The 15,579-nt window shown below is 48.2% G+C and overlaps 1 protein-coding gene across 1 annotated transcript in view; it reads right to left on the reverse strand.

Moving 5' to 3' along the window:
* The window catches only part of LOC149365066 (uncharacterized), a 618,748-nt gene that overhangs the window by 137,093 nt on the left and 466,076 nt on the right, over nt 1–15,579 (reverse strand). Inside the window, exon 8 of the mRNA XM_089568779.1 lies at nt 8,479–8,576. Coding sequence (XP_089424905.1) covers nt 8,479–8,576 — 98 coding nt within the window. The remainder of the gene's footprint in view (nt 1–8,478; nt 8,577–15,579) is intronic.

The following is a 15,579-nucleotide window of genomic DNA, read 5'->3' on the forward strand; positions in this document are numbered from 1 at the left end:
GTTAACTAATACTGCATAGCTAACTTTTCAACTATTACTGTTAGTCTCCTTATTTATTTACAGCAATGTAGCCGACTGTGAGTAATATCTATATTAGTTTTAAGAGTTTACAAAACACATTTACTCTCGGTGCTACGCCGCTGACAAGGCTATGCCGATGAAAAAAAAGCCGATTTTCTAAAAATGCAGAACATATTAAGTGAAACACCCGGTACCGTAATGAGTAGGAAACAGTTTATTACATGTCCAGTGACAGTACCTAATTCTTTGGACTTCAGGATTGCAGTTTTCATTCAAGAAAAAGACTACCGGACAGAAAGATCACCTAAACTTCAGCCAAACAAAACAAAGAGAAAATTTTCACTCAACAGTTCAGAGTAAGCTGTGAAAATGTACAAATCAACAAGAAGGAATGTGGGAATGAATCATCTAACATCTCTAATATCTCAAGGTTGTTTGCACTAAAAAAAAAATGTGTAAACATAACCGAAAATATAGTGTTTTCATTTCGTTTTCCTCCACCTGGCAGACATATACCGTTGTCGGCAGAAACATCGAACTATTTTTTGAACGCGGTGATGATATTATTGTCATGACGACCAGCAGTCACTCGAAATACACCGTTTGTGGCTAGGCCAAGTGAGTGCATTTCCGCTTATAGTGGACACGCGACCCCTATAAGGTACTTAAGGTACTTCGTCGAAGGCGGCAAGGCGCAATAGTGTTCAAGGACATCGGTTCTATAATTGCTTAAAAGCAGTGTGCGCCCCATTGTGCCACCTTCTCCCCTACCACGCTGTGCTCCCAATTTAGAGGTAATGCGGGGACACCAGCGCATCGATGTGGCCTCCAAATAACCATCGAAGACAGGCCTCTTTTACATGGCGACGCAGAAGCGCAACTGCATTCTCCGGGGCTCCAAGCGCGCCATTGTTTCGCGCGAAAAGCTTCCATCGAACAAACTTCGTTTAAAAGCCCGCGGGATTCGCGCAGATGGCGCGCACGTGTTGCGTAATTAACTTTAGGGCTCGCAGCGAACGCTGCCAGCAATTAAAATACCGCCGTTCCAGTGAGGCCCGCGGTGTCGTGCGATTGCCTCCGTAATCAAGGGCTATCGCTTTTTGTGTTTGCAATGCGGTCCCGCTATATGTGCGTAACGGTGAGGGCCGCCGCACGCCACTCCGCGCACGGCCCGGAACCCCTGGGAAAGTGCTTCCAGACGCCCAAAAAGGACGCTATGCGACGAATAAGCGCATATTTCCAGTGGTCGTACGCGAGAAAAGATTCGCGTGCTTTCTCCGGACAGCAACGCGGGGGCTTTCGACGCCATTGGTCCTGGGGAAAGTGTCGTGTGAAGATATCGGTTTCAAACATAACTCATTCACCAAGAATGTTTAACGTCGACTACGAAACACCGGCTTTGGAAAACAAAAGTAAACGACAAGAGTGCCATTTTTTTTTTCGTAGCCCTATCACGTTTGTATTCGTATAGCGCAAGCTACTCGCTGAGTGAAGGTATTTGCGAGGACGAGGCGCCAGCGAGGCCATGACGCGGATACAGCATTCAAACCAAGGGGCTTTATTCGCTAAGCGCGTTTTAGCAAGAGTAAACAAGAAGCTGCCTTAAAGAGAAGCGCATACGCTCCTGCGCAGGCTGCAATAACTCCGCGCGGATCATCGCACGAAGCGACAAGAAGGCTTATTGGAACAAAAAACCGCCAAAATCGTGCCCAAAATAAGATAAAATGTCTCGTAGTTTTGTCGTAACTACAGATTTTTCTGCAGTATTGTAGTATTTTTCTTTTAAGTTGTATAGCTACGACAAGGGACAGCACAACACTATAGAAAATCCTGTTGTTACTACAAACATAATTTCTGTTGGTATTTTCTAGTTCTGTATCTTCTGTTGTGCTTTTTTGACTGGGTTCCCACAAAATAAATACATAAACAAAGGAGGCTTACTCAACCTAGCTCAACCCAGAGGAAACGGCGCGAGCTGCACAAAACCAAAGCCCCTGATAACAAGTTTATCGACACTCGCAGCACCTCGAGCGGTAAATGCAGCGTACAACGCGGTGGCAAGAGCATAGCCGACGTCTTGCTTCGCAAGCTTTGTCGAACGGCGGCGGCGAAATCTCTGTCGCGACGCTGTCGCTTCACGCCGAATGAAAACGCACTTTGGCGGCGACGTCCACAGCGATGCCCACGGGTACTCGGGAAAGACGAAGCGCAAACACTCTCTGGAAAGGAAGGAGATGCCGAGCCCAGGACTAAAAGTGGGAGAAGCGTCCACGAAAGTGTGCGCGCACGGTATATCTAGATACGGCCCAAAATCGAGCAGTCTGTGTCTTCTTCGCGCGTTGTCACTCTGCCCGGCTTAAAATAAAACAGCTAAAGAGTGAGCAAATCGGCGGCGCCGCTCAACGTTTTCTTGCAGCCATCGTCCTCCTCGAGTGACCGCTCAGCGCGAGGAAAGGCGACACCTATAACTCAAGCGGGAGACGAGGCAGTGTGCTAGCTCCAGTTATGGCCCGGACGTTTTGCTCCGTGTGGATCGGGTGGATGGCGGGCGACGTATGCGCATGCGCCTCGTGCGCGACTCACGCTTTCTATTATTCAATCTTTTTGGTTCCTTATAGCAAACGACGCTTTGCGATGAAGAAAAAGAGAGACAGAAAGGAGATGGTGGACGTGGGTCCCCGCCCATGGAAGCGCTCCATTTTCTGGGAAATCTGTTCCGTATAGAAGGAGGTGTACACGCTCGACGACGAAGCCATTTTGCCTTTGTCTTCAGCGGAGGCGCCGTTGCTTTCGACATCTGCTGGCGCCGATTACCCTCCCTCCACCCCTCCTGGCTCCCGGCGTGTGTGCCGCTCTCTATTAACGATCTCGAGTTGCGTCATCGAGCTTGCTGTAAAGCGGCGTCGGGGTCAAAGAGAGAAATGAAGGCGGAGTGGCTACTTCGAATCGCCATGCCTTCTCTTGCTTCTCGCCTCCGAATTAAATGAAAAATAGTATGAAAACTGCGCTGTAATTGACCTGTGAGAGACGACGGTGAAACACTAATTGCTGTTAGCACACCGTGTTTCTGCCAGGCGCACTAATAATTTAATTATTTAAGACCACGTGTTCTTTTATTTTTCACCCTGCTCAGTTCCCCGTAATCGAAGAGCGGCCGCCGTGGTCGGGTATCGAACTCGCAACATGGCGCTGAACGGCAGCGCGACACAGCCTCCATAAATTCCGCACACGGCGAAACATTTTCATTCTGGCAAATGTGGCTATGCTTTATAGTAACCTCGATTCGAGTGGGTTTATGGTTTTCCCATTAATCAATCTGGTTGCGCATGCCTTCATACTCCCAGCGATCGCTCTGTCCATGCGCAAACCTGCGCTTCGGACATGTGGATCGGGCAATGAACAGTGAGAACAATCGCCTAAGCCGGCCTTCGCTGTCACAAGTCCAGTCAACTGATGAGTATAGTCTAGCGTTAGAAGCGGATACACAGTTCTGGACAAAGATATCAAGAGTATCAGCTCAGGCGAACAATATTTAAGGCACGCAAGCAGCTCTGCGCCGAAAGCACAGTCAAGATAACTCGAAAGGAGCCAAGTGGTTTCGATAAATGCCAGGAAGAGTAAAAAGCAAATAGGCAAAATACCTCTACGTATCGTTTGCCTGCGCAAGGCTGGCCGCTCTCGTTCTGCATGATGCCGCCGTTGCGTTTGTGTAGTGCAACACTACACTCGGGGTGCGTTCAGCCAATGCAAGGGCATTGTGATCGCTAAGCCCTTATTATCTTCATCTCAGCGGAGAGGGAAGTAGGCTTTGCTCTATTCTCTGGCGCTGCCTTTGTTCGCAGGGTTCCGAGAGTCAGTTCACCTAAAACGGCCACGTTTAAAGAAAAGGCGCTTGCTTGCCGTTTGTTCTTGTCAAGCACGTGCACAGAACTGTCTGGGCTGGCATGCATTGCGGCTAGCATAGCCCTCAGTAATGAAATGCGTAAAAAATACGACAGGTGTTGCCTACTTAAAGGACTACAAAGAGCCAACGCTTCTAAGAGGTCAAATCATAAATGAATTGAAAAAAGTATTCGATTTCATTAAGAATGAGAAAAAAAGCGCAGTGAATAAAAGCCCGGGGATTTCGAAACAAGAAGCTTCCACCAAGAACTCTTCTTCGAAGGCGGTAAAAATTGCGCTCCACCTTTATCTTGTTGTGTCGTTCCGAGTGCAGGCTATCCATTGCTTTCAACTCTGACCATAAACACTACAACGGGACGGTAGTTAAAAGACAATCAGCCAATTGCCCATTTCATCGCTAACTTCAACAAAGAAATAGGCCATGCTTAGGTAGCGCAAGTCCAATAAACGATAGCGAATTCTAATGAAATAACAGAGAATGCAATAATACGGGGAGTACGTTCCCGCACACGGAGAAGCAGGCAGGTTTTATACGGGCTACAAAAAAAAAAAAAAACGAAAGATAAATAGAGAGAACAGAGATGACTGCAAGAAAGAACACAAACTGGGAAAGTAAATCGTTCAGGAACTTTTAATAAAGCGGAATGGCCGCAGGCTAGCTTTGAGCTGAAAGTTATCAGCACGGCATTTCCACTTGTACACGGGGATGTTGAACAACCGTATTCAGTCGAAGACCACAAGAGGTCGTAACATATATTCATTCAGCTCCCCGCAAACGCAGTACACTTAATTTTTATGATGATAAATATGAGTTGATTGCTTGTACATTATTCTAAAACATCGCAAATCTTTTTCAATAAATTTCAACATTTAAGCACACCTCTACTGCTGCCGGACCAGCGTCATCATAACCAGGAGGAGTCAGAGAAGTGATTTTTATTCAGAACAATTAGCGGACAGCGTTGTCCTCAGCGTCCCATAAACAATGATTCGTTGCAAATGGAGGATAACTACTGCTATACTCAATGCAATATTCCGTGACACTGGTTTGGTTTGGTTTATGGGGTTTAACGTCCCAAAGCGACTGAGGCTATGAGAGACGCCGTAGTGAAGGGCTCCGGAAATTTCGACCACCTGGGGTTCTTTAACGTGCACTGACATCGCACAGTACACGGGCCTCTAGAATTTCTCCTCCAAAGAAATTCCAGCCGCCGCGGCCGGGATCGAACCCGCGTCTTTCGGGTCAGCAGCCGAGCACCATAACCGCTGAGCCACCGCGGCGGCTCCGTGACACTGATGCAAGCACATATTCTGCTAAGTACGCACTATTTTTACCCAGAAAAATAACAGTATTTGAAATCATATATTCCCAAAGACCTGCGGTGTTGATTTTATCCTCTGGTGCGGTCAGACGCACTCAAAGTTTTTGTATTTGATACGGCCCGGCTTCTCGCGTGCTTCAGATTCGGTTCCCTACGAGTTCCGCTGTTGACATTCAATGCATTGACTGGCAGTTAGGTACTGTACGACTCTTACACGACTAAGCGCAATATCAACCTTGAGCTTTGTACGATTTGCGCCAGAGGTGAACGCAAATTGACATAACGCCGCATATGAGTGGCGCTCACGTATTTTTTGCTTTTTGCCAAAGTTCAAGCGTTGTCTGCAGTGCAGAAAAAGCTTCTTAGAGTTTTCTTCACAAACTCCTGCCCAAATGCGTAAATTTTACAGTCCCTAGCATAGAACTGCTGCATTTCATGAAGTGTGCGGAACTGTACGCGCGTATATATGAGCAACGATATCTCTGTCACTAGCTGATTGCTTTGCAATATATCCCCAAGTGTGTGCTGCCGAAGTTTTGGCCTTCAACAGCGTTTACTGAGAGAGTAAAAACAAACAACAATGTTACAGCATGCGGGTTTCTTCTTTCGCGCCGCTGATGATGTAAACGACGAATTTATTCCCAAGAACGCGCACACGGCTACTAATTCAGCCGGCGGCAAGCATCAGTAAGAGGCCGGGTCCTTGCAGAATTAAGAGGTGTACGGTCAAAGCATGAGGTCATTTCGCACTTCGACCTCCGGCGTACAAAGCCCTGAGTAATGACCCCAGGTCAGAAGAAAAAGGTCGCTTCTCTCCAACTTTCTTCAACCTCGACATCCAAGAGCTGTCACTGGTGTAACGAGGCTATCGCTCTCGCGCCAAAGTGCCGGTTCCCCGCTGATTTCTCCTCCCGGCGTGCGTGAAATGCTCAGCCACTCTCGCTGCCGTCGCCGCTAAAACGGGTCAGGCCGCGATTAAATGGCCTCGCGCCGGCCCTTCCCTCGGGAGAGTCTTGACACCGCACACGCAGTAATGATCTCGTCGTCGCCCGAGCGACACTCGCGCGCCAAAACCGTGGAACGAAACACGATGTTCCGCGACGAGACGCGGTCGTTGCTCCGTCATTAGGAAGAAGCGAGCGCGCGTTTTAGCGCAAGACGAAGCGGCTCTGCGCCGTGGGCGAGACGCCGTGTGTAGGAGAGTCCTTTAAGTTTGCTTCACTTCTAAGAAGCAGCTGCGTTGCAGCAAACTTTAAAAGCACCCCTTGGGTAAAAATGGTCACGTGGTACGAGGGAGGCGCCGATAATGACCCCGCGGCACGATGAACTATATCACGCCGGCGGTGTCGAAACAAGGCGCCTCTACTTAGCCCAAATGCGCCCTGGCGAACTACACACTCGGCGAACTATACTATACGCGCAGCGGCTCCGCATGCGCGAGGAAATTGCGAGTCGTAAGGTTGCGTTACGATCATGTAAGCCATACGCCAGGAACCAACAATTTTTCCTCGAAAGAAATATAGAAACGCGGGCGAGTCCGCCGAATGCGACTGACGCCCTTGACCCTCGTCCCCCTACCCATGGCAAATTTCCCAATCGACGGCGCCATTTTATGGTTCCGTTGAATGGCAACAACAACAAATGAAAAGGGTTGATATGGGAGGCTCATGAAATTGAATAAAAAAAAGTGATAGGGTTTTAACTTAGATAAACCGAGGAGACGTGCGAAAGGATGCGTTTAGCCTGGTTGGCTCATGGTTTCGCTTTGCTGGTCCGCCAGCAGTTCTGGCGACGATATTCGACTCAGGTCAAGTGTAAGGTGATCTCATACCTGTTCGCGTCGCAGATGGAAGTTGTTGAAGTTGATGAAGACGATGATGTGCAATGCACAGCGCGAGAGTGCGCCTAACGCGATGGATGATCGGCTGCGGCGAAAGCATAGTGCCTCCTGCAGTGGCCAGCGAAGCTGATCTGTTCTCGTCGCCGCGGGTTCGAAACCCAGTCGCGGCAATATCTATTCTACTTCTACGTGGACTGTTGCTATGCTAGGTTCTGCCAAGGTTACCTTCAAGGTCAAGCTTCACACAAACTCGGTGAGCCGGTCAGACCTCGTGAACTAATGCTTCCGCACTAAAAGACGACAACGACACAGCGGACGGCCCTCGCGACATAAAAAGAGCGGAACTACTTTAACACTTATCCGGTATGCCAGAAAGAGGAATAAAACAGGAAACAATACATTGCATTTTTTTTTTTGCTTGAGAAGCTGGAAACACAGAAGTTAAAGCGCAGCGCAAACTAAACGTTCCACAAGAAAACGCTAACAGCCTTAAACGCTCCAAGCTATAGGCAGCGTGGTGAAGCCTTCGGGGAAAGTGACGAAGGACCGATGTGGAAAGAGAGCTTTGTAAGAAGAGCCTTTCTAGGTATTATTCCTATAATGCATTGTAAAGCGCTCAGAGAACGCAGTGTCCGTAGTTTTGACGCGTGTAACACGCAGTCTGCGATACTTCGCACTTTCGATAGATACCCGCCCGGAGTAGCCGGCCAGAGCCACAGCCAACAAGGTCGCTTTTCTCAATTACCTCCACTTTTTCTGTAAAAGCGCCCTTGGCACAAGCAAGAAGGAACTGCGAAACTCGGGGAATTTAATCGGAGATACTGTTCAGCTGCGATGAATTCGTACTCCTGAGCGTCAGTCTTAAACAAGCAATCTCCTCTCCATTGTCCTAGGCACAGCATGAACTCACTTGCGTGTTTTTTTTCTCATTTGAATCAATGAAGTCTTATTAAGTCACTCAAGGTTGAATGAGCAACAAAGGAGAGAAGACGCAAGGCAAAAAGCTGCGCTGATGCAGCTTGAAAGCCAGCCTTCGAACTTGAATTTCTGAGTTACGGGCAATAGCACGACCTCTTGGCCCAGGAGCTCGAGATCAGGGACGGTGTAACTAGACGATTCTTTTTTTATTGAATTCTACTTTCATTTTATCGTATACCGCACAGATGGGCATAATACAGCGAAGGAATTGCGTTGCTTGGAGCAACGACGAAGAGGGAGCGTAACAAAAATGGAACAGTACTGGTAGAGATTATGCTATCTCGTGTCAGAGCAGCTGAGTGTCCATGCACCTCCTCCTGAGCAGTCAGTGCGTGGTCATTGCACTGCTACCTCCGTGGCCCTGCCTGGACATGCTGCGGCGCCGCGCAACAAGACAAAGAGCACCGCACTCACCGGAGGACGACTCCCTTGACAGCGGGAATGGACTCGAGAAGCTGGATGTCCCCGACGTCATCCTCGAATGTGACGGCCAGGTACTCTTGGCTGGGCGCCTGTGGGAGCAGTGGAAGCAAGGCGGCAATAAATACATTTATGATGGATGAGAGATGACTGAATTCCTTTCAATGCGGAGACACTATTTGTATATGGGTGATAGACACTAACAAAGCAGCAGACACTGCACAACCACGGAATGGAAAAAAAAAGAATGAAAAGGCGAGAGAGGGAAGGTGGGGGCGTAGACAACGAGATGGGAAAGGTGCATTGCCAGTGGTTTTCTCTTCGTGCTTCGTTCGGTCTGTGTAAACGGCATTTCTTTTTAATTCTCGCAAAGGCAGAGAAAAACTTAATGCAAATAAACCAAACTTGACTCTACCCAAACCCAATGTGTTCACGGGACTCACAGGGATGGAGTAGATTTCAATAAAGGCAGTAATTACTGATCAGCATCCACATGAGCACAGCTACGCGACTACAAAACGAAATCTACATAGCTTTCTCAGAATCCTCGCCGCTCAGAAAAATTCGTCCTGGTCAGGGAAGGAATTTTAATGCGATATCATTAGGGTCGTAATAACTCCCAAACCACGTCGTTGTCCGATGACACGAAATTCGCGGATTGGTCGAGAGAGGTCACGTGACCTTCATCAAACCTGCCCACTTGGTTTTCAGCAACCTAGTTTCTAGACACCAACCTATAGACAGAGAATCGAAATAAAAAATCAGAAAAATATGTAATATATGTCAAATGTCGGCACTGCTACAGCATAGCGGATATTTATTGCTGCAGCCAGCCGTCCGAATATGGCGGTTGATGGTGCGACAATTGTAAAGAAAATAACGCAGAATGGAAGCTCGGGCGAGTTGGTGACGGTTCACTTGCCCCATAGCGCTAAACAGACACGGACACAGGGAAACAAACAGGACGCGTGTCTTCACTATATTATCAGGTATATTATCATAACTGCTGTCTTTCATTTTTCACTGCATTATGCAGAGCGGTGTAGGCGCAGGAGCCATGTCCAAGCTTGCCGCGACTTCAGCTGTTGCGCGCTCTTACAGAATAATATAAAAGCTGCTCACTTTAATAAACGCGGTAGTTTCAGAGCCCGTGCTTGTTAGGTAGCCCCTAAAACATTTATCACACGTAAGTAGCCAGCAAAATTTCTTACTGAATCCGTCCGCACAAGCAGTTTTGCTGCGCGTCGCGCGAAACTTGCAGGGTCTCATCATTCATTCGCCATTCTTTCCTTTCTTGACACCTGTAGCTTAGCGACGAATTATTGTTTTCCCACGCATTACGCGCACGGCGGCCCGGTACGGTCGCTCGCACATCTGTCGAGGAGCGAGTGAAGAAAGGGAAGGCGCAGAAGGAGAAGAGTGCCAGCGAAGCCGCGAGGCAAGTCAAATGGAAGGAAAAACGAAGCCAAAGCTCGGTGTCAAGCCACATTGCTTTTCCCGCGCTTACTTTCGCGCGAAGCACTTTATTCGAGTGGCCAGCGCCCCATTTATATCACTATTATTTTCTTTCTTTCTTTTTCGGTTTTTCTGGGCGCCGTCGAGACGTGGCAGTTGCTTCAACACTTCCGGTGACAGAGCGCGCGGCGCCAACGGGACGGGAACGGCTTTCTTGGTCAAACCACGCTGCGGGCGCAAGATAAAAAAGAAAAACACATAAAATAAAATTCCAGACACACACAAACACACAAGAAATCTGTTAACCAAGAGCTGGGAGAGCAGGCAGAGAGTGGCCGAGAAAAGGGGAATGGGCTGTAGACAAACGGCGACGACAAAGTGAATGGCCAGTGCGTGGCGCTGTTTAAACGAAGCAAATGTCCACAAACGCGTCCCGGGGGAGTGCTTTGCTACGCTGTGCGCGCATCCGGCACATCCGGATTGGGGTGCAGTGCTCGGAAATCGCCCGCAGAGCGAAACAATGGGCTCGGCGGCGTCGGCAGAGACAGTCGCGCCGACTTCGACGAGACGACTGCCTACGATGCATGCGCAAATTCTGAGAAGAGTTATACGAGCGCGCATGAATCTGCGAATCGAGAAAATAAAAACGAAGGAAATAACACAGGGGACGTTTATTTGCTTTTGTTTTTTTTCCTTTTTGGGTCCTTGATTCGAGAACTGGTTAAATCTGGAATGCGGCGAACGCAAAGCAAAAAGAGATGAAGTGCTTCCACGCCGAGCTAGAGCTACTTCCCACCATGTAACAATGAAAAGAAAAATTTCTCTCTGTGTTCGTGTCTTCCGGAAATAGCGACGCCGCTTTCAGGCCTGCCTCTTTCTCTCTGCGTCGTTGCGCTGTCATGTCCACAGCTGAGCGGTTTAGTGCACTCCTTCAGTTCTGGAATGGTGTGTTGTGCTCTGACGCAGACCCTTGCTCAGTTTGTTAGCGTACACGGTGCGATTTCGGCCCGATTATAATTCGGCTCCGCAGAATAAAGTGGACGGGTGGACAAGCGCGCGAGAGGCGATTTTGATTCCTGCACAAAGTGGACCATCGATAGGAACGTTAGATTTGATTACTGCCTTAAAATTTCTCCTCGAGTGAGGAGAGGTCTTTGCTACCAACGGCGTTTTCTGTGCAATGGCGTTTTACGACAGTGCACAATTCCATTTCCCTCCTCTCTCTCTATCCATATAGAATAAAGGGACTTACGTTGTAGTGGCCTGAGTGCTCGCAAGCAGCACAAGATTACGGGGTACGGACCCGAGGTCCCGTCCCAGTGATGATCTGACCACTTTTGTACCCTCTACAGCAGGCCTGAAATTGTCGGACGACACCGCTTTCCCATTTCGTACTTGTCGCAACAAACATGAATGCAGCCACTGGGCCAAATAGCGGCGCAAAACGGTCGGGGCGGTGGTCCTATTTATAGCTCGCTAGTTAAGAGGGTTGTTTACGACCGGCTGTGCGCATATGGCGGAGTTTATTTGCAAAATAATGCTCGCCCTCGAAATTTCAACGCGTGTACATGAAGTGCGCTTGGAATATTCGAAAACAAACCGAGACATTGTAAATCAAGCGTAAGGTGCGCGGGTTTCAGGGCAATCCACGTCGTCTGAACTTCGATAGGAAAGAAATTAACAGCAGTCCAAGATAAACTTCGCCGACCACTTAATTCATTTCGAGGTACTTGAAGTATCAAAAGCAGTTGGACCTTTTCGATCTAAGTGGCGGTGAGCTCGCAGCGACGAGGCTGGACACGCTGTTTCCGTACATCTCCATTCAGCGCGCTTTGCAGGCCAAAACGCTGCGCTCAAGAGTGTTGCGATATGCAGTAGAATATCTCACTGCTTTTTTCCCCGAAGTAATTAGCTCTTGATCGATTGAATGAATGAATGATTGATTGATTGATTGATTGATTGATTGATTGATTGATTGATTGATTGATTGATTGATTGATTGATTGATCGACTGATGCATCGATTGACTGACTGATTGGTTTCTAGCTCGCCTTATCCTTTCAACCCGAACGCGCTGCTCAGCCATGCATGCACCGTGCGTCGCCAAACCCGATCCGGTTACGTGCTCGCAGCTGCGGCCGTTGCGCGCGCGTTCGACGATGGGAGCCAGGTCGCACGTCAAACGCCGCTGGCGCACGTCAGCCATTGATCCACGTGCGCACCGACAGCGAGGATCAATAGAGGGGCACCGCCCCCGAGGAATCGACTTCGCCTCGCCCCCGCTGGAGCTGCGGCCCGGCAGGCGGGGCCCCAGTAAACGAGCAGCGTAGCTGCCCCGGAGAGTTAACCGAGCGCGAACGTTTGAACGAAAGCTCCGACCGCAGTAGGGAGAACAGTCCGGAGGTAATACGATTACGAGTGCTCAGAGCGGCGAGAGAACTTGTCTGCGCAGGAACGTAAACGCGCACAGGGATCATTTCTGTAAACGCCCATTCCCTGATTCACTTTGGCCCCTTTATGACTGGCAGGTGAACGCAGCGATGTCAGAGCTGATCGCTAGCAAGCTACGCCGTTCGCGGGCTTCTGTGTTATAGTAGGGCCGACCAATAGCGAGGAGGTAAAAGAGTACGATCGCAGGCTTCCGAGGCACGGGAATGAATGGAGTATGCCGGTGGCATCATGGAAGTATTCACTTGCCACGTCGACGTATACAGCGTAAGTAGTAAAGAGCTGTTCAGTACAGGCGGATAAAAACCGACATTTTTTCTTGGCAAACCGTGGTTGTGCTGCGCCCGCGGTTAATAATAGGACGTACTCCACAAGGACTATTGCACTTTGCACAACGTCCTACACCACGGCCTACAAAGGCCGACGGGTAGAAATACTATGTACGTATGGGAGAAGCCAACAGCCGCAGAAACCAAGGGACACAGGGTTTTTTTATTAATTTATTTATTTTGTGGTGTTGATCAATTTAGAATATTACTGAATATGTCAGCGCTTAAAGCTAACTGATTAGAAAAGCAGAAGTAAAAACGACCACATGCCGCCGGTGGGATCCGAACCCACGACCTCCGAATTACGCGTCCGGTGCTCTACCTCTGAGCTACGGCGACGGCTGTCAAATCTTATGCTTTCGGGGGTATTTATGTTTACAAATAACCTAACCTTGAGAGTGTTCACTAGCGCCACCCACGTTCGTAAGCGGCGGACGTAGAACGTCCTGAGTTACCGCTGGTGTGACGTAGAACGTCATCGAACGGCGAGGGTGGAAGCTGTGTGAGAACCCTCTTATGCTTCCTATGGCGTCAAGGCTGCCAGAACTAATCAAGGCTGCTTTTCTAATCAGTTAGCTTTAAGCGCTGACATATTCAGTAATATTCTAAATTGATCAACACCACAAAATAAATAAATTAATAAAAAAAAACCTGTGTCCCTTGGTTTCTACGGCTGTTGGCTTCTCTCATATTTACAACGAGCCCCTCATTCCCTTTCCCTTGTTTGCTTATGTACGTATGGAGAAGACAAAACAAATCCCAGTCCCACTAATTATATCTTTCATGACAATTACACGAGGAAAGTGCCACAGAGCGGTATCTATTTGTTTATGCAAATTATTCTTGCACAGTTTGGCAAGTAACCTCTTTCACCAGAAGAAATCGAAATTCTCCACTTGTACAATTCAGCAGATAAAGATATATATAATTAGCCATTAGAAGAACGCATTTTTGACAGTTGAAGTCATGGTTTTTGATACTTTACGCAACGTGAGTAGGCATCACACTTTCTGTGGTAAAAATCACGAAGATACCAGCGTCCCACTTAGCCGTGCGGACGTTGCGCGCATGCCCGTGGCATTAACTGAGCCCACAAATGCGCGTCCCTCATAGCCCATATGTCGCTTCGCAACTACATGCAACTACATACCACCATTCAGCTAATCCGCGCAGCGAGGTTGACGGCTCATGTCACGGGCAAGGTTTTGATTTTGTTTTCATTGGCCGGTTAGGGTGGGCTTGTGAGTGGAAGGTGCGCAGAAGGTGAGCGGAAGATGCAGTGCAGAGACTATAGCTAGCTGAGCAACTATTTCGACTTGATATAATCTTTAGCGCCCCACCAAGGTCTTAGCTCAAAACAGAGGAATAATACAGGAAAGTGATGGAGGTGCTTTTATCCCCTTTGCCCTTGAACAAAGGACGAGTACTAACTGCTGCAAACGGTATTCAAGCATCTTGCGCCCCGCTATGTCACCACGCTGAAATAAGGAAAACAAAGAAGCTACCGAATTGTCCACGGTTCTCGCTGGGACATTTGTTTATTTATTCGTTGTCGGTAATTTGAAGCACTAATTTCTTATCTAGATTGAATGCGAATTGGAAACGCAAAGTATGGGCAAGGTGTACTGCGTCCCTATTTTTTTTTTTTAACGCAGATTTAAAAAGGAGTGAAGGGGAAGCGAGAAAGAAACACGCACAGCGAGCTCACAGGCCCGCGCTTGGCTGAGAAATGCTAAGCGCGCCAGTTCTCCGGTCGGAATTCAGGCAAATGAGCGGCGCTCGGCGGTATCCCGCTACGATTCCGCCTTCGGGTGGCTTAGAGACAAAGTAAGTATACACGCGCAGTCGGACGGCGAATGGCCTGTTTCCCGATATCGGTATTCAATCCGGGACAACTTTTCAGTGAGGGCAAGAAATTCCGCCACGGGACACGGTTTAGTGCGGAGCACACGCCAGCCTGGAGCGACTGTGCACAGGAAAGCACACTTTGTTCGCATTCTAGAAAAAAAAAAAAAAAAAAAAAAAAAAAAATTTCTTTGCGCTTACAACAAATTTGAAAAATTATTACAGAGATCGTAGGATGTACAAGAAAAAAAAATCATTAAAAAAAAATCTGCCCTTCTTGTCAGCACATGTCCGAAAGGCGTTCTAAATGCTTGCCGTATATAGTGCCTTCGGGCTCGGCAGCTACAAAGGCAACTGCAGGACTGCATGACGGACATGTACGCACAAAATAGAACTTTCTGATACACATATCTGCATTAGAACGGGAGTAATCATAGAAGTCCTTGCCCTCTGTCGCGACCAGCTTCTTCTTCACCTATATACCATTTTTTCCTTCAAGATCCGCCTAGATAACGTTCTACTCAACCTTACTTTTCTTCGAGACAAGCCTCGATAACAGTGTACCATATCAAGGCTACGCAAGACCCCAGGGATGCGCTGATGGTCGGCATAATAAATGCGACACATTTAAAAACCCGTCTCCCCCTCCAGCACCCCTCCAACATGACTGCTGTAATAAGAGGCGCACTCTCGACGACATGAATTAATTCTTTTTTATTTTTTATTTTTTTAAACAGGTTTTTTTTTCTCTGATTAAAAAAGTAAAATGAAAATTGCCGTTTGTACTAGCCTCTCGGGGAGTACAAAGGTATACGCAGGTAGTGGTCGCTGAATGAGAAACCGAACATGAGTGGCTTCGGGCCCCGTGGGCGAGAAAAAAAAGAATATACGTGACGTCGAAGGCTGTGATGAGTCGTGTAAAGGATACAGCAGGTAGAAAAGAAAAGACAAGGAGTACCCCAGCGTTTGCAAACGCACAGGTAAAAATGATGAGAAAGGGAACATGCCCCGCCGAGGT

Source organism: Amblyomma mixtum, chromosome 2 (genome assembly GCF_055824585.1).
Source record: "Amblyomma mixtum isolate Tamu chromosome 2, ASM5582458v1, whole genome shotgun sequence".
In the NCBI taxonomy this organism is placed as follows: Eukaryota; Metazoa; Arthropoda; class Arachnida; order Ixodida; family Ixodidae; genus Amblyomma; species Amblyomma mixtum.